Genomic DNA, 20,523 nt, shown 5'->3' with positions numbered 1-20,523 from the left:
TGTTAACACATTGTTTTTCATAAGTATGACATGAGAAAAATTTTCCACAGCTTCAATACAGTCAGATGAGAAGGGAGAGATGTTCATTCTGCATCAGAAGTCAGTGCTCATTTATGCAGCCACATGCTTCACAGTACAGGCCAGATTGTATTGATCTTTCTGTTCAAGTACACATTTGCAGATGAACAAAAATATAGAGGATCAGGTTATTATGGTCCTTGTTGCCTCTTTAACATTTTTTCTTCATGTGGAAGACTTCAATTCTGCAAGCATGTGCATACACTACATTTGATAATATTCTATTCTATGATTTCAGAATATATGGAGATGATACAGTCAACATATCCAGATTGCCCTCCAATGTCTGTCCCTGACCCACTCTTTCTCTCTCACGTCTTCATTTACACTCATATATTCTCCCTGTTGTATTGAACTATACATTACACATTACATGGTTACTTTCAAAGAGGTTGCTCACGGTCGTTTAATGCTCTTCCATGAATCATCCCCTCGCCTTCTTTGACAGATGTTCATATTGTTTATCTAAAAAAATATGGTTGGACTTTCTGTTCCAAGTCCTGATTTCAGTAATTGAGTGACTAACCTGTATAGAACAAAGTAATGTGCTTAATATAGAGCATAGGAATTGACAAAGGGCCTTGGAAATTAAAAGTTTTGTGTTAAAACACAAAGCCCATTATAATGCACTTGAAAGCCAGATTCTACTTTTGTGGGAAAACCCAATAATGATTGATTAGCAATATGCTCAAAATATTTAGATAGAATTATAATAACTATAAAGTTGAAACTAAATTCTCTTTCTAATTCCTTATTTTAATTTATTAACACAGAAGATAGTTTAAAAATATCAGACATCAGAGCCAGGGGCAAAAAAACAAAAACTAAAACAAAAACAAAATATATGTCTTTATGACTCCAAACTTATCCCATCATATTCCAGTTCTTAAATACAGTTACTATCTGCTACTTCTACTTTTTTTCTGATGGTTATCGTAATATGTATTACATGTTTTTATTTCTCAATAAATTGATTTCTGATAGTATAAGTATTTACTCCTTAATATGAAGCCCATAGATGTTACCTCTCATCCCAGCTATTTTCTAATCCTATTACTTACATTATAATAATTTTACTCATAACTTTACCTTTATTACTTTAAATAATATGAGTGTAACTGTTTTGTCTTATTCTCATAAAATTTAGGAAGAAACTGTTATCTGATATGAAGGATAAGGAAATAACCACACTTATTTTTACTTTCTCCTCTTCTCCACCTCCCATTTCGTTATATCATTATTCTTGCACTAACATTTCCAACATTTATATCTGTTCTAAAAGGGTAAGTGTTCTTGGATTGATTCTGGAAATTGATAATACATTACTTTTCTTATATAAATGTGAGTGTAATTAACTTTAGAACAAAGTAATAGAAGCTAATGTTTTTAAACAATTATTATTTTGTAGACACTGTTCTAAGTAAAATAGCCCATCTATTTCACATGACATAGATATTATCATTATCCCCATTTTACAGATTGGGAAAATGAGGCACAGAGAGGTTATGTGATCTACCTAAAAACATTTGACTAATATGTGGTAGAGCCAGGATTTGAATTTATGCTGTCTTAGTCATGATGTTGATTTCCTTAAAAGCCTGGTGATCCTTGGTTGCATGTTTTTATTTATAAATTATGATCTAGGGTAGCATACAAAGCTCTGTGTCTTTCCTCTACAGTTGTTTAGTGTTACAATTTTTATGCATTTGAAAACCATAGATATTTAAAATGTTAAGTAATTGTGATTACTTAAAACAAATTTATTTTTAATGACACAAGTGACCTCAAAGGCCATTCAATACAGTCCTTTCTTAAATGAGAATGCTGAAGCTAAAAAAATTACATGACTAGGAAAGATTACCTTACACTTAGGTGGTTAGTTAGTAGCAAAGGAGAAGGGGAAGGAGAGGAAGAAACAAGGTTAGAATGCAGAAGTTCTATTTGTTTTTTTTCATCATACTCATTTAACTTTGTTTACTGTACTGTAGGTGAGAAAGCTAGTTTCCCATATGCTCCCACTTATATATATATTTTTTCTATTCTCATTGTCTAGAGACAAAGAAATGAAGACGGGACAGAGGTTGCATGGTGAAATTAAAACTTTCACATATAGTCTATAATTTAATTTTTATTTCTTTTGTTCTTTCCACCACTAGAGTCATTTCCCAATTTATAAATATTTTAGGCTCCAAAAGATTGTATGTTAGCTCTTTGGGGTAATTTGGAGTATAGTTTAGATTTTCCTAGTAAGTGTACAAAATTCTGGTGTATTAATCAGGGTAGGAGCAATTAAAGCAAGGAAATGAGAAACAAATGAGATATACATTTGTATTTTTATTTTGAATTATGGTCTTAGAAACCTACCCTTGTAACTTCTCTTGCATGAGTTCTTAAGCAGGAGTCTATTGACAGACCCAAATGTCCTGAAATTGTATGCAAATTCTATTTACACATGTGGATAGGTATATATGTGGGTAGGAGTTTCGTAAGTCTCATCAGATTCTCAAAGGTGTCTGTGATCAAGAGAAGGTGAAGAAGCACTTTGCTAATGATTTTCAATGTTGTTGGGATGAATTTTAATTCCTTAACAGCCAAGGCCTTATGAAACTCATCCCAATCCCCTCTCCTAACCATATCTTCCATCATTTGGAGGCAGGCCTATAAGGTCTTCATTACCTGACATGTTCTGCTTTTTCCTTCCCTAAGAACTTTGATTCTCTAATATTCACAAAACTTAGAATTCTATTCACAGATATTTTTCTTAATCCAAACCCAAGCCACTATTTAAGATTCCCTTAAGCCTCAAAAAACTTTCTTCAGATTTCAGAAAACCTTATATTTTATTTGCCATATTTTTTCACATTTAGATTTTAATCAACTTATTATAATATATGTATTTTTCTTCCTTATTAGATTTAGAATCCTTATAGGATGAGAACTGCATCTTGTACTCTTTTGTGTTTTCTCTATTATCAAAGAAAATGATATACATGTAGTATGTGCTCATCTATTCTCTCATGTAGTTGACAGATATTTATTGTGCCCCTACTATGTATTAGACTGAGTTTCAAGCAGTGAATAAAATTGGCAAAATTTTATATTCTACATTCTAGAGGGAGAGACAGATAGAAAGATGATTAATTAAATTATAAAATATGTTAAATAGTATTAAGAGCTATTGAGAATAATACAAAGTATTAAGGGGAAGTAAAATTTGTATGTATAAATTTGATTTGGGACATGCAATTTTAGATAGGGATTGGCGTGGGATGAACTCACTCATGATGTAATTTTTGAGGAAAGATCTAAAGGAAGTGGAGGAATGAGCCATGTCCATATATGGGAGAAGAGAATTCCAGGCAGAGGAAACAGCAAATTCGAATGTAGAAAACTGTCTCGCCTGTTGTGGAATACGAGAAGAGATGCAGGAAATAAAATCAGAGTCAATGGGGAGCCAGACTGTGTTAGATCTTGGCCTTGTAGATCACAGTTGAATGTATGATATTTACTCCCCTTATAGCACCGATTTAAAAAGAAGGATATGATGACACATATTTTAAGAGATCACTCTGGCTGCCCTGCTGAGAATAGATTAACATGGGCAAGGGTGTGAGAAGAGGGAGCAGTAAGGAGGCTATTGCAATAATCCATGCAAGATAAAATGGTATTTTGGACTAGGGTGAGGATAGTGAGAAGTGGTCAAATTCTGAATACATTTTCAACTCATTGTTGTACGAGAGAGGAAGGGTCATCACGGATGACTAAGGGTTTTTCTCTGGGCAACTGCAAGTTTGAATTTGTTGTTGATTTTTGAGGAATGGAAACCTGCAAGAGAAGTAGGTGGGTTTTGGGGACTGTGGTGAGGATGAATATCAGTAGCTCTGTTTTAGACACAGGAATCTTGTGATGACTAACTGGAGATGTTGAGTAGGCAGATGAATCTAGTCTAGGGTTCAGGGAAGAGGTCTATGGTAGGCTTATATAATTGAGAGTTGCCAATAAATGCTTGGTATTCAAAGCCATCAGAATGGATGAGATTAACACATTTTTGTTACTTAGATAAAGTAGAATAAATTCTTCTCTCTTTTCTTCAGGATTCTCTTTTTTACCCCCAGCTTTATTGAGGTATAATTGACACGTAAAAGTTATATATATTTAAGGTAGACAATGTCAGGATGTTTAGAAATTTTAAATTAGAAATTTTATTGAGGGCTAATGAAAAACATTCAACTCTTAAGGATTATAGGAATGGATTTTCAATCAAAATTCCATGGAACATTCTAAATTGATTTATGTTTTTCTTTGTGTGTGTATGTATGTGTTTCAGGCCAGACCTGTTTGATTGGAATAGTGTGGTTTGCCAGCAGTCAGCCACACAACGACTGGAGCATGCATTCAACATCGCCAAATATCAGTTAGGCATAGAGAAACTACTTGATCCTGAAGGTTGGTGCATTTCTAGCCTACCACCATTTTTAGTACAGTTTAAAGTGCTTTTTTTTTTTTTGTCTCAGACCTGACATTTTTACATACTAAACACAAAATAGAAAACTATGTATCTTATGTTTTTCTATATTACAAGAATTTTTAAAATACTGTGTCTTCTTGCAATGTATTATTAATTGTCCTATTTGACTTTAGTTCTCAAAGTACTAATATCTAAAACTGAAATACAAAACTGGGGGGAAAAATGAAGCTTTTAAAATGTATATGCCTTACAGATAGAGCATTACTGCATTTGAAGTACATTGACTCCAAATAATTATAAAAAGTGTTAATGTTTTGCTTAGTCTAACAAGAGATTTGATAGACTAATCAGCTATAATTAATTAGCTACCCTTGCCAGTTTCATTCATGTACTCTATAAAAGGCAACATGGTTTACTATTTAAATCAGGAAATCTATTCCTGGCAATGCTTTTGTTATAATTTGGGACTCTGGGGAGCTATTCTATTAGATTGTTATTCATTTTTTACTTCTTTAGTTGACAGGCAGCACTGTATATATATTTTTGTTATATTACACTTAAATTACTTTCATTCTCGTTTCTGGTGCTATCTTACGAATGTGGGATACTAACCTTCCAGATACGTGAATTAAAGGGATAATGACATTCTGACCTCTGCTCTTCTTCTAGCCTATGAGGCATTTTTTTGTGTGCCAACTTCTTTGAAATTGCAGACTCTGTTCTCACTTTTTTGAGACCTTTCCTCACTCTAAAACAAGAAGATGGAGAGGCAGAGTCAGTGGGATTTATATCTGCAATATAATAGAAGCTTATATTTTGGTAGAAGGTGATAATTCGATGGTCTTTGGAATATTGAATCAATTCCAAAACAGGAGATCCTTGAGTAGTGGTGACAGTAGGTCCCATCAGGCAAAGCTGAGAAATGACTCAGAAGGTGGCCTTTTGCTGGTGAATTCATTTTCAACTGGAATCTAGTCTTCAGTGTTACAGAAACCTGATTGCCTCAGCTCATCTAGCAGATCCATATTGGGGGAAGGGGGGAGTAAATTTAAACAAGCTAACAAAATGACATATAAATCAGAATGGAAATTCAGTAATTTTAAATGAGATATTTATCACAAGAATCAGAATACTCATAGCTAATTGACCAATATGCTCTTGGTAAGCAAATGTACTTGGGAAGGCGAATTATAGCAACAGAAATGTGAGTTTGTGAGGTTGAAATCAGATTAAGTTCATTAGGAATGTTTCCTCTGCTTTGGATTAATGCATGGCTAAGCACTGGCTCCTGTAACCCCTTTTTGCTGCTTATGTAAATGATCCCTCCTGCCCCAGTTTTTAGCTCTAAGGGAGAAATTGTATTAATTGTATGTCCTTATTTTGCATCATAGAGGAGGGTCACCTCACTGTTGACACCTAGTACTGATTTACATATTTTTTATCTTACTGCAGTGAGGTAGAGAGTACAGACATAATGAAAATAGGGACTTCAGGCCCCAAGGATAAGAGCTACAGTGTACAGATTTGAAGGATAAGCCTGCTAGTATGTTTTTGATTGTCATTAAATCCACATATGGTGGTCAGTTCCTATTATCTGAGATACAGGCTGTATTTATTCTTGTGTATGCTCTATCCTTCCATAAAAGAGTAAGACTAGGTTCAAAATAGATCTTTTTCTTAAGTGATAATATATCTTTTGATCTCTAAATGCTCCTTTGGATCAATGGAATAGGGGTATCTAGATGAGTATCCACATCATGATCAAAAATTAGATTGATGAGCTTTTAATCAGAGAAAGGTAGTTACATGAGAAATATATTTTATAGTATAAAAGAGCCTGATATATCTAACTCTCTATGCTCTCCTAAACTGAAAGCATATTTCAAAATACACATCACATAGCCTACAGAAACACCAATATAATATCTCAAACTTGAAGCTTTCAAAATTAAGCAAAAATAATATGAAATATAGGTTGATTAATAGAGATTCAACCACAGGTTATGGTCTCATTTTGCCAGTAAAGTCTTAGATCTGAAAACCCTTTCTGTGTGGACTACCAATTCAAAGAGCATTCTGTCTCCTAAAAATGGTTTATGAAAGTTACTCATGACTGTCAATAGATGAGGATTCAGCATAAAGATTATGTTATATTTTTAGGTATCTGCCAGTTCATGTCAGTGTATTAGGGAAATACCAAAATATGCATTTAAAATTATTGCTCAGTATTTTTCAAAATATATCAATGGTGATTAATATAAAAAACAAATACTAACTAAATCATAAGGATTTTTATTTACTAATTTGTTAGTCACAAAAGACAGAATGCCTTCTCTTGAAATCTCAGACTTAGAAACTCTCTTCAATGGATCTAACAAAGGAGATTCATGGACTTTTTTCATGCCCCATATAGTAATTGCCTTTGAGAAGTTCGCATTTTTTATTTAACCAAATATTGGTTATGTAGCTTATGCGTGACTATATCAGCTATTCTCTAAAGCAATTTTTATTTCCTATCTTTTATGTCCCTTAGGAGGTTAATGAAACAGTTTGTTTTATGTTTGGGAAGATTTTTATTATTGAGGGACTAAAGCAACATTTGCCAAATAATGTTTTTAGAATTTTAAACGTATGCTTTGTTGATTGGGTTGATTTATTGTTTAAAATGTCAAATGTTGGAGATTTTTATGTCCTGCCTATGTAGACTTTGTTATGCTTTGTTTGGCTTTAACTGGTGTTTTGAGGCCTGAGGTTTGATTTTAAGTGGAATTGCCTTTTAAAATTAGTAGCAGTAGGCATTAGCATAAGCAATTTCAGGAGCTATGTCTAGTGTGTTTAAATGTTAACATATGCAAAAATAAGTACATCTAAGGCAAAATTATTTAATAATTTATGCATCTTTATGTTCACAGATATAAAAGACCTTCAAAATATATGCTATTGTGATCAGAAAATTCACTTCCTATCATGATTTCTTTATATATATTGTACATGCATTGTGGTTTTCATATACATTGTTTGCTTCCCCGAGTTTCAAACAAATTGGTTTGTTTCTCAATCCACAAAAATGCAAAAAGAAAAGCAACAACAACAAAAAAAAACTCTATTAAGAGAGTGCTTTGTCAGCATTTCCTTGTGAATAACAAAGTGAAGATGTTTTCTTTAAAGGAATCAAAAAAATCAGGGATAAAACATGCCTATTCTAGATGACTTTTGCATTTTACTGCAGAAAGCCATTTCCATTTGTGATATGCAATATGACATGGAAATGCCCTTACTTTTTACCAGGGTAACTTTCAAATGAATGATGACAGTCAAATTTAACTAACAAAGAAAAAACACTAGGACTTGGGAGAAGTTTTGTATCCTCAAAATGACATTTACAAACCGATTAGAGTTTGGTTTTAATCCACTTCATTCTGACTTCATGAGGATGGTGACACAGATTCTATTTTCTGCTTGGCTAGCCCCTGCATCACTATTCAGTTGTTTTTAGAGTCTTGTTTTCCGAGAATTAGCTCTGCCTATTGGAAACGTTTTCTCCTGAAGTAGATGGCTTCAGACTTAACTTTGCATGCATGCTGGTTTCAGTATCTAAAAAAAAAAAAAAAAAGAAAGAAAAGAAAAGAAAAATAATCAAAGAAAGATACATAGCATTCGCTATAAAAGAGAAGGATATCTTTAAGACCTCTTCTTTGGGGTTTGATATCAATTGTTTGAGCAAGGTCTATGTTTATTTTCTTCCATCTTTGTTCCAATAATCACATTTTGATATCATAATGGCAAAAAATGTTAATAAGTAGTTGACATAAGTTAAAATTGAAAGGGTGAAATACCAACTCAGAAGCATTGACATTAACTTAAATAACTAAGATTTTTATAAACACAGACACTCATTTCATATCATTTAGATTGACATTCTTTCCCTAAAACCCATTGTAGAATACCTTTGTTTTCAGAAAATATAATGAGGTTGGAATATATTGATATTCCTTCTATGTAGAGCATTTCAACTACAAATTATTACTGTCAATATCTCAGATTCTTTAGAGCCAAACTCTTGGCAGTGGAAAATGTTCTTTTTTCTCTATATTTGTAAAAATATGTCAATAGTACATATGTAAATAAAAAAGGCCATTGCCTTCTTGATGACAAAGTAACCTATACAAAGTATATATTGCTTTGTATGCAAAAATACTTTTTTGTATTATTGATTTATATAATTATCTCTGGCAAAGAGTTATTAGAGATGTTAAAAGTTGTTATCTAAACCTAAATTCTGAGTTTCTTGGAAGAACAGGTTTTAGTCTGTTATGTTACTCTGCTATGGAAAATAAAAGGTATCATCATCTGCTTATGCAGATATGGTAATAGCAAAATAATGTTTTTATTATATTAGCAGGAGACAACTTTTTCCAGGGTTTGTTTTTAAAAGAAACATTAACATTTGATCGTTAAAACCAAATTATATGTTTTAATACTGTTAAATGTTATAATAATGAAAATATTTCTTTAATTTTGAAATTCAGTGGATTGCAGTTGAAATGAACAAATTAGAGATGGCATTATTGTATTAGCAAAGGAAAGAGGTACATTAGTAGATTCAGCATTGCTATCTCATTTCCTTAATGTATATTCCGTACAACCTTAGCAAAGGGATTTAGAAAACACTATGTTAAATAATTTAAATGTATACTTTTATTAGCATTGCTTAGAGCAGAGACTAGCATCGTTATATAATGAGGCTTTAGAAAAACTGATGGCCCATGTAGAAATCCAGAGAAATGTGATTAAATTCCTAGATGGTATATCATTGCAGCAAGGGTACTTATTAGAATACCTTGACTATTTTTAGGTTTTGTCCTTAACTTATTTTTTTACACTTCTTTTATCCATCACCAGACATATCACATAACTAGCTTTGAGTATTGACTGCCACTTTAATATACTTTAATACAGTTGAGATAAAGAAGACTATACCAGAGTATCTGGAGGTATCCTTAGATCCATCATTGCTACTATAGAAAATAAATCTTTAAGGGAAAATGAGTGCTTTGCACATGAAAGTATTACATAGCAAGATAAAGAAATAAAAACTTTCTACATGGGTAAAAAGTTACCAATAATAGAAAACAAATAAAACATTTGTTTTATACTTATATTCATATAAATTTATATCTATATAAACATGAGGATACAAATATCATATTAATATTGTGATACAGATTATTATAGGAACATTAAGATATTAATTTAGCAATCTCCTGTTTCCTGATGAAAAACTTTTAAACTTCTTGTCACAATAGAAATTAAAAGAGATAAATATGTTCACACATACAGTCGTCCCTCAGTATAAATAGGAAGTTGGTTCCCGGACCCAACAGATACCAAAATCTGTGGATGCTCAAGTCCCTGATATTTAATGGTGTAGCTTTTGCATATAACCTACACATATCCTCTGTGTACTTTAAATCATCTTTGGATAACTGATAATATCTAGTACAATGTAAATGTTGTATAAATAGTTGTTACACAGTATTGTTTTTATCTGTATTATTTTATTATTGTAATGTTAGATTTTATGAGTTTTTTGATCTGGGGTTGGTTGAATTTTCAGGTGCAGAACCCATGGATACACAGGGCTGATTGTATTTCCCAGTAGCCTGTAAAGCCAAAAAAGTCATATGAGAGAGAGAGAGAGAGAGAGAGAGAGAGAGAGAGAGAGAGAGAGAATTTACTATCTCCTTTTGATGTCCTGTCTTCCACATTATTCTCAGTTCAAATATCATTGAAAAGCTGAATATTTTCAGGACAATTTGAACCAATCACTAATAAATTGAAGCTGTTCTTGTAATTCTTATCTATTTCAGTTGTTTGGATGACTGATATAATTGGATGTAACTGTCTCAAATTTCCCACTTAGAAAACTAGGAGACCTGCAAAACGCTAAATACAATATCTGTATGTGCATGGCCTGATTTTACCCTTTATACTAAAATTTCATATTTTCTACTAATCTTTCATGTTGTTTTATGATTTGTCACAATTTTGACTTCATGGTAACAGCCAATTATATTTTTTAGCTCTCCTAGAAGATGATTGATTTGTTACAATAAAATGAATATGCTATAGGTAAACAATAGAATTTCCCACAGAATTGGGAAATTTAAATAATTAATTATAATCTAATCACATGGTTTAAGAATTGCATGGTGGTTGAGGTTCTATACCAAATTTGTTCAGAAACATTCGAATACAATCTTTACATAGATAATTAGAATCTCTTTTCAATTACCTTACTGGTATTTTTTTTTTTTTACAACTTTTTTAAGTGTGGGAAAAATAACATCCTAGACATTTATAGTCCCAATGATTTTTGAATGAATGACAGGACATGTATATATTATTTCAGTAATTGGAACTGCAGTCACTAGGTTTCAATACTCTATGACATAGTAGATATTTTGTGGTTTATGTCTTCAGGTATATCATCACAAGGACTTCATAAAACTGTGAAGGAAAATATATTAGAAAAAATATTTGTTATTGATTTTAATAAAACTGTTATAAAGAATAAGTGAGATATTAGTAAGTTTGAATCATTAATGTGTTCCATAGCTGATCTCTATATTTATTATAACAGAAGGTTGTTGATTTAAGGAAAAGCTTTTTGAATATTAAATTAAGGATAGAAAAATGAGAATAAAATGACATAAATAGTTAAAAGTTTCTCTATGGTTTTAATTAAGTCAATGGTAATGTTTGAAAGTAAAGCATGTGAGGCTCATAGTTGGGACATTTTTATTCATTTCACTGTCTTCAAAGTGGAATTAACTGTGTTTGATAAGCAAGTATGAGAGATAACACAAAACCTACAAATGATGATCTTAAAACCTCAAAAATGAGTACTTGGAAAGTAGATATCAGGTTACTGCATATGGTTTTCAATTAATCTCTCTCTATAAAAATGCATGAACATGAAACACAAGATGAAAATATATTGGTTTACACTAACATTTGGGTAAAATAATAATGAACTAGGGTCTTGGTTGATGTCATTCAATTTTTATAACAGAGTAATTTAATTCTCATAACAGTAGGATTTTATTCTTCTAGAAGGAGACCAGAGCTTTGCAGTTGTCTTGAGATTATATTTATAAATAATAAACTATTCTCCTAGCTTTATCGTTATGGCAAACTTTTGGGGTTAGTGGGTCATATGATATCCATTTGACAGATGAGAGAACTGATAATAGCTATTAAGTGACTGGGAATATTATATATTATAAAATTAAACATGGCGGTTGAAACCCAGTGTTTTTACTTTTTATTATCAATTGCTCCATAATATCATTCTTTTGAGATTTCAGTATTGCTGAAGAGACTTTTACTTCAAATTGAAGTAGTTTTCTCATAAGAATATTTTTTCTAATTTATCACTGGTGATATAAACTTAAATATACAAAATTTCCTTTGGTAAAATATAACTAAAATATAAGTTTGACAGCCATGTTCTAGGTAATTCACATATTTTATCCTATTTCTTATACACAATAATTTTAGGACAGTTTATCCTTATTTTTATAGATAGAAAAACTGAAGCTTAGAGAGCTTTATTTAAACCAAGATCACAGGACCAATAAATAAGTGAGCTGGAAGCATATCCAGGTTTATTTCTTCTCAAAGTCCATGTTACTTCAAAAGACTGTCCAATGAAATCACCTGGGGGAACTTTATGAAAACATTGGGATTGGAGCTGATTTTATGATTATTTCATTGGTCTGAGGGGGGGGGGCTCTGATACCAGCAATTATTAAGAACTTACCAAGAGAAAACATCATACAGCTAAGTTAAAAACAACAACAGAACCATTGTTTCCATGAGATGTGCCAATTTTAGAGGCTAAAACCCAGAATCTGTTGTCCCAAACTTTGTTCAGACCTTTAGATTTTTCTTCCTCACGAAGTGACCGCTGTTCAAATCTTCAGTTACTGGAGCATTGCTATTGCTAAAATTCCCGTCGTTAATGAGAAATGGTTCATCCACCAGATCAAATAGAAATAGAGTAGCTGTCACACAAGACTGGCCACTAAAACATTCTCTTCAGGATTAAGGGACTTGCCTTATCTCCTGTCTGCACAGTTCTCTCTCCTTTTCTCTCTATCCCTACTCCTGGTTATTACTTCACAGACATGTTGATGATAGAACAGTGTTCTCACTCACACACTGATTTCACCAAAAGGTTTTCCAGGTGAGAGGAGCTGTGTGCAGAGGTGGTCTCTCTTTGTTCTTTTATTATTTTTCCCTTTCTTTCTTCCTCTCTCACCGTGATCCTAATTAATATCATTGTAACCTGTTATCAGGTGTTTGATGATGCCTTTCTCAGCCAGTAAAAATGTCTTTCATTGGCACAACTGCTAAAGACCTCTGATTCCAGAGGAATTTTTAATAACAACTAAGGGATAGTAAAGGAAAAATAAAAACAAAATTAAAAATGGAAGTAAAATAATTGTTTTCAGAGTATAAGTTTGTGATCTTATAAATGAATTTAAAATAGAACAGATTAAAATAAGCAAATGGCTTAGTTAACATCATGATCTCTGATAGTAATGCCACAATATGTTGGCTTTGATCACAGGCCATTACTTGCGTTAAACACTTTGAATTTCAGCCAGATATGTGACCTTTAGTGACAGGACACAATGGACTTTGGAGTCTACACTACCACTGTAGTTGCGAGGGGATCAAGTTGGTAATTGTACTCGCAGATGCAATAGAATTTAATCTAATACTGTATCTTTTTAACTGTATGGAAGCAAACAAGTCTGGAGATACACTGACATGGAGTCTTTATCTCATTGGATGGCCCAGAAGCAACAAACATACACATCTTCATTTGACCCTCATCCAAATGGAGTCCCTGTGACTGCTAAGGACAAGAGCCAAGTTCAGTGAGGGCCATTTGACACAAAGACACTGCACCTTCATTTCCCCACCCATATTCAATACCATTCTAGTCATATAAGACAAAATTGTGTGTGTGTGTGTGTGTGTGTGTGTGTGTGTGTGGTGAGGCCCTTCATAAATGCACCTCATTCAGCTAAAATATAATAGCAGACCATGATATTGTTGTAGTTTATTAATAGAAAGGAGCCTGAGTATTAATATCGGTAAGTGAGGAAAGACCAGTGTAAGAAGATAACAATCATTGGGCACTTGGGTACCTGAAGAAACTTGGTGTAGACTGAAAGTAAGGGTAAATATCACACATTTGAAAATATAGCAAACAAATATAAAAATGAGTAAGATATAAGCTCCTGGATAAAAATAAAATAATTTAAATGAATTTTTTCTACACTATGACATCTCCAATTTTTCCCCACCAAAACTTATAAGAACTGCATGTGAAAAATGAGAAAATATTAATCACAAAATATGGAATATTAAGGAACTAAGTGATAAACAATCTTTAAGTTTTTATAAACTAATAAGTCTGCTGGTTTAAAAATATTAGTCGCAACAAGATTTCAGTAATGTATGATATAAATTTTCTATTAAAATGTAATATTTGTGTATTCATAGTAAGTGAAAATCTAAACAAAAATATTACAAAAGAAAAAAAATAACACCCTTCACTCGTCCTTCTTCACCTTAATTTTAATATATACTAGAGAGAAAAATGACAGTCAAGGGAAACAGAACTTAAAAGAATATTCTCATCTGTTTAAAGTAATCTTTCTTTAGACTGATCATGAGGCACTAAATAACCATAGTAATTTAGAGAACTTTAATTTTGCGGATGCAATAAAAAAATTTAAATTATAATCTATTGTCAGAGCCTAAATATGGGTTACTTATGTAAGCCAATTCCATCATTATTATAGAGCAATACTGCTTTACCTAATATAAGTGCCTTGTACTCTGCTGAATGAATATAGGCAAGTTTAAAAAATAAAGAAAAATAATAATGATTTTATAGAGCACCAGTCTTTGGGCTGGAGGCTATGTAGACTTGAATATTTTTTCCAGTAGATGGATTTAACCACTTCATTGATAAACTAGAAATTCTGGAGCCCCTATTTCTAATTTTGACATTGTATTTTTTTTCAGACACTAAATAAGCATTTTATTTTTTTAATTTTTTTTTCCTTTTTGTCTTTTTTCGTGACCGGCAACGGATCGCAACCTTCAGTGTCGCGCTCGTACCGGCCCGGGACCGGCAACGGGATTGCAACCCTCGGTGTTGCGCCCGCACCTCGCTCAGCCAGTGAGCAGCCGGTCTGTATGTGGGATCCGAACCCTCGGTGGGAGTGCCGCCACTCTCCTAAGCGGCGCACTGTAGCAGTGCGCCACCGGGCCGGCCCTAAATAAGCATTTTAAAATTCTTTGCCTTGGTGTCATTAGTTTATTGAGTAGAAATACATTTTAATTAATCAAACACCTATTGATTGACACATTATGTAGAAATAGTACTACATATTCAGAGTGCATAAAAAAGAAAAAGTTATGGAACTTACCCAGAAATTGAAAATTCAATATGAGCAAACTAGCAATTACAAAGGTAACTGTTATGTAAGAGAGAATGTGATCTAATCACAAATTAATTTAAATAATAGTAAAACATTTTAAAAAGTATGGAGCATGTTTGAGAATAGCATTCCTTCTAATAAATGTCTAAATGTTTTTGTCAAGTGAAAATGTGGATGCATCATAATTTTTTGGATGGGATGTGAAATGAAGCAAAACTCACTGGATCCATGCAATAGTCTTTATTCTTCATCCCTTAAATTTATTTGCCAGATTTAAATGTATAAATCTATAAATAAACAATGAAGATGATTTGGGAGCAGGAATCTAGCCGGCTGTTCTATTTCCTTGGTTTTCTTAATGTCCATTGATTTTTTTAAATGGTAAATTTCATCACGAGGTTGAATAAGGTTTGGGCATCATTGATTTCTGTTTAACATATAAAGTTTTTTTTTATTGAAACGTAATTGATTGTACATATCTGTGGTGTACAGAGTTGAATATCAATACCTGTGTGCAATATGTGATGCTCAAATCAGGATAATTAGTATATTGAATATTATACAGTATAATTGTCTTTGGGGGCCCTTTATCGATTCCTCCCTTACCCACCCTCCATCTCCCCATTTCTCGCCTCTGTTGGCTTCACTTCTGTTCTTTCCTTTTGAAAGTTCACCATATTATTGTGATTGTTAAAGGTTTCCTTCTTTCTTTCTTTCTTTCTTTCTCCCCCCACCCCCCCACGTATGAGTGAAGACATGCACTATATCTCTTTCTATGCCTGGCTTACTTCACTTTAATGTAATTTTCTCTAAGTTCATCCATGTTGCTGCGAATGGCAGTATTTCATTATTTTTTAATGGCAGAGAAGTGTTCCATTTTGTATATATAGCACATTTTCCTTATCCAGACGTCCAACAATGGATATTTAGGTTGGTTCCAAATCTTGGCTATTGTAAATTAAGCTACGATAAACATGGGAGTGCAGGAATCCCTTCGACATGATGATTTCCATTTTGGACAGTATATACCCAGCAGTGGAATTACTGGATCGTATGGCAGTTCTATCCATAGTTGTTTGAGTAACCTTCATAGCATTTTCCATAATGGCTGCACCAATTTACAGTCCCACCAACAGTGGAGGAAGGTTCTCCTTTCTCCACATCCTTGCCAGCATTTGTTATTCTTGGTCTTTTTAATAATGGCCAGTCTAACTGGCGTGAGGTGATATCTGAATGTGGTTTTGATTTGCATTTCCATGAAGCTGAGTGATGTTGACCATTTTTTCTTATATTTGTTGTCCATTCGTATACCTTCCTTTGAGAAATGCCTATTCAGCTTCTTTGCACATTTTTAAATCAGGTTATTTGTTTTTTCTACTGTTAAGTTGTTTGAGTCCCTTGTATATCCTGGATATTAATCCTTTGTCAGATACATAGATTGCAAATATTTTCTCCCACTCCGTAAGTTGTATTTTAGCTCTGTTAATTGTTTCTTTTGCTGTGCAGAAGCTTTTTAGTTCGATATAATCCTACTTGTTTATTTTTCCTTTTGTTACCTATACTTTGGGGGTCGTATTCATAAAGTCTTTGCCTGGTCCTACTTCCTGAAGTATTTCCCCTATGTGTTCTTTTAGGAGTTTCATAGTTTCAGGTCTTGTTTTAGTCCATTTTGTGTTGCTATAACAGAATACCTGAGACTGTGTATCTTATAAGGAAAAGAGGTTTATTTGGCTTACAATTCTGTGACAGTTGCATCTGGCACGGGCCTCAGGCTGTTTCTACTCATGGCAAAAGTGGCAGACAGCCGGCGGGTACAAACAGATCACATGGCGAGAGGAAGCAAGAGAGAGGAAGTAAGAGAGAGAGAGAAGGTGCCAGGGTCTTTTTAAGCAGTGAGCTCTCGAGGGGAACTAATAGAGCGAGAACTCACTCATTAATTCCCCCTCCTCCAGGGAGAGCATTAATCCATTCATGAGGGATCCGCTGCCATGACTCAATCACTTTCCAACCCTGCCACATTGGAGATCAAATTTCCACATGAGTTTTGGAGGGGACAACACATCCAAACTCCATCAGGTCTTATATTTAAGTCTTTAATCCATTTTGAATTGATTTTGGTATATGATGAGAGATACAGGTCCAGTTTCATCTACATATGTATGTTCAGTTTTCCCAGCACCATTTACTGAAGAGACTGTATTTTCAGCAATGTATGTTCTTGTTGCCTTTGTCAAAGATCAGTTGGCTGTAAGACTGTGGGTTGATTTCTGCATTGTCTATTCTGTTCCATTGATCCGAGTGTTTGTTTTTATGCCAGTACCATGCTGTTTTGGTTACTATAGGTTTTTAGTGTAATTTGAAGTCAAGTAGTGTTATACCTCTGACTTTATTTATTCAGAATTGTTTTGGTTATTTGGGGCCTTTTCTTGTTCCATACAAATGTTATGATTGTTTTTCTTTTTCTGTGAAAAATGTCATTGGTATTTTGATGGGGATTGCATTGAATCTGTAGATTGCTTTGGGTAGTATGGACGTTTTCACAGTTTTAGTTCTTCAATCCAAGAGCGTGAAATGTCTTTCCATCTTTTTGTGTCCTCTTTAATTTCTTTCAACAGTGATTTGTAGTTCTCATTGTAGAAATGTTGGGGACAGGAGAGTAAGAAAAACAAAACAGAAGTCAAACTTCATTAAGTTGACCAGTTTGCATCAGTTTAAACCTCCCTGTGCTCCATAGCCTCATTGATAACATGAAAATAATAATCCCTGCTTTACATGGTTGTTGGGAGGTAAAAAAGAAAAAAGCACATACATACTGGACCATAGAACCTGATACATTCCGAGTGCTCAGGAACTGTAGTCTCTCCTCCATCCTCATCCCTTGCTTACAGCAGTATACACTGTTGTTTGTTTTGTTCTGTCTTTTTTTTTTTCTCTTTTTTTTCTTTTGGAAACATAATTGATTGTACATGTCTGTGGTGTACAGGGTTGAATATCAATACCTGTGTACAATATGTGATGCTTAAATCAGAATAATTATTATATTTAGTATTATAGGGTATAATTGTTTTTCATGGCCCTTTGTTGATTCCTCCCTTACCCATTCTCCACCTCTCACTTTCCCACCTCTGTTGGCCTCAGTTCTGTTCTTGCCTTTTGAAAGCTCAATGCATTATTATGATTTTTATGTCTTTCTTCCTTTTTAATTAATTTATTTTTTTAGCTCCCCCTTATGAGTGAGGACATGTGGTATTTCTCTTTGTGTGCCTGGCTTGTTTCACTTAACAAAATTTTCTCCAAGTTCATCCATGTTGCTGTGAATGGTGGGATTTCATTGTGTTGCTAATATTTTATTGAGGATTTTTGCATCTCTGTTCATCAAAGAAAGAAAAACCTGTAGTGTTCTTTTTTTATTGTATCTTTGTCTGGTTTTGGTATCAGGGTGATACTAGCCTCATAGAAGGAGTTTGGGAGAATGGCCTTTGTTTCAAATTTTTTGAATAGTTTTAAGAGAATTGATATTTAATACCTCTTTAAATGTTTGATAGATATCAGCAGTAAAGTCATACGGTCCTAGGGTTTTTTTTGTTGGGAGACTCCTGATTACTGCTTCAATCTCATTGTTTGTCATTGGTCTGTTCATATGTGTTTTCTAATAAAAAGTTCTAAATATTTTTTCTCATGTTTAAGTTGTTCTTTAGAACTGACACATGAGCTAACTTGTGTAACAGTCATTGTAAATCCACACATGTACCCACACAGGTGTGTGTCCCCGCACAGGTTTGAACAGCACATTTTTTAAAGTTAAACTCAGTGCAATTAATCACCTCTAACATGAAAAAAAAAAAAAAACTCTTTAAACTATTTTAAGTCAACATTTACAAGAAAAATTGGCCTATAATACACCTCAGGTTCTTAACCTTTTTGAGAGCTACAGAAAAGCTGCTTCTCTATAAAGGTAACATATATGGCCAATAAAATATTTAAGGGAGGACATCTACTTATAAAACTCAGAAAACGATTTAGTAGGAACAGTTATTTTATTAGTCTTCTCCTCCTTAATGGCTGAGACCATCCTCGGGCTATTTAAAAGATTATTTAATTTGTCCTCCATACACATGGGTGAGTTCAAGATAGTCCTTTTTCCCCCCATGAATCAACCATGTCTGCATTGACATTAAAGTCTTAGATCAGAAATCTTTGTAAGAATAAATTAATCTCTAAAATTATTTTAAGTTGGTCATTTCTACAGCTTTAAACATGGATAAAATGAATTATTAGAACTACTTGTAATAAAATAATCCATCATTTTACTCAAATTAAGGGTTGTTTCAAACATACTTTTAATGTAAATTGTATGTGAATATAAACTGTAACTGAAGTTCTTTTTTTTTTCCTTTTTGTCTTTTTTTACTGACCGGTAACGAGATCGCAACCCTTGGTGTCGCGCCCGTACCAGGGACTGGCAACGGGATCGCAACCCTCGTTGTTGCACCCGCACCACGCTCAGCCAGTGAGCGGGAGCCAGTCTCCACATGGGATCTGAACCCTCGGCGGGAGCGCCACTGCGCTCCCAAGCGGCGCACTCTCCAGTGCGCCACCGGGCCGGCCCTGTAACTGAAATTCTTATGCAATACTTTTTATTATCCTATGTTCCTCAAGCAAATGATCATTTGAACAAATATCTTCATACAGATATCTTTTTGCAGTTTTCCCTAGACCAATAAGTGGTGCCATCATCAATTCAGCCAGTTGCTCAAAGCAAAACCTACAAATCATTTTTGATTCTCCAATTCCCATTATCCCTAAAATTTCAATCCTTCATGATGCCTTATAGGTTATACTTTCAGAATTCACTACTAAAACTTTCATACCTCTCTTCCACCTTTACAGCCACCACTGTAGTTCAAGTTATTCTCATCTTTTTTCATGACCACAGGAAGAGCTTGCTAACTGCTGGGCCTACTTCCATTCTGACTCTGCCTCCAGTCCCTTTTATACACAATTATGTATAATGATATTTATACATTTCAAGACCTTAAGTGCTCGCCATTTCAACTGTCCTGAATGCTTGTCTCTGCATTTCACAGCTGAGTCCCAGAAAGATTATGTGTTTTGTTAATTTAACCATTGTCAGAATAGCATGTTTCTCTGGGCCTAAATATAATTCAAACCTTTCTTTGTCTTTTGTTTTAATTTTTCCTCTTGTTATTTCATATTATAAACATATTTGTTGAGGTCTGATTTTTTTTTTATGTTCTTATGGTTTCTAATAATATCTAACACGGACAGATATGAGAAAAGAAACCTTTTTTCATTACTAACTATTAAGGGAGATCATGGCCTATGAAATTATCTGTCTCGGGCCGGCCCAGTGGCGCACTGCTATAGTGCGCCGCTTGGGAAGCGTGGCAGCGCTCCCGCCGAGGGTTCGGATCCCACATACAGACC

At 33.6% G+C, this 20,523-nt stretch overlaps 1 protein-coding gene across 1 annotated transcript in view; it reads left to right on the top strand.

The window, feature by feature from the left end:
- LOC103595788 (dystrophin-like) overlaps positions 1-20,523 on the top strand; it is a gene marked incomplete at its 3' end in the record, with an annotated part of 276,275 nt that overhangs the window by 40,805 nt on the left and 214,947 nt on the right. The window contains exon 6 of the mRNA XM_008579268.1: positions 4,406-4,524. Coding sequence (XP_008577490.1) covers positions 4,406-4,524 — 119 coding nt within the window. The remainder of the gene's footprint in view (positions 1-4,405; positions 4,525-20,523) is intronic.

This window comes from Galeopterus variegatus, unplaced genomic scaffold (assembly GCF_000696425.1).
Source record: "Galeopterus variegatus unplaced genomic scaffold, G_variegatus-3.0.2 Scaffold1846, whole genome shotgun sequence".
NCBI lineage: Eukaryota > Metazoa > Chordata > Mammalia > Dermoptera > Cynocephalidae > Galeopterus > Galeopterus variegatus.
This window is presented reverse-complemented; position numbering and strand designations above follow the sequence as displayed.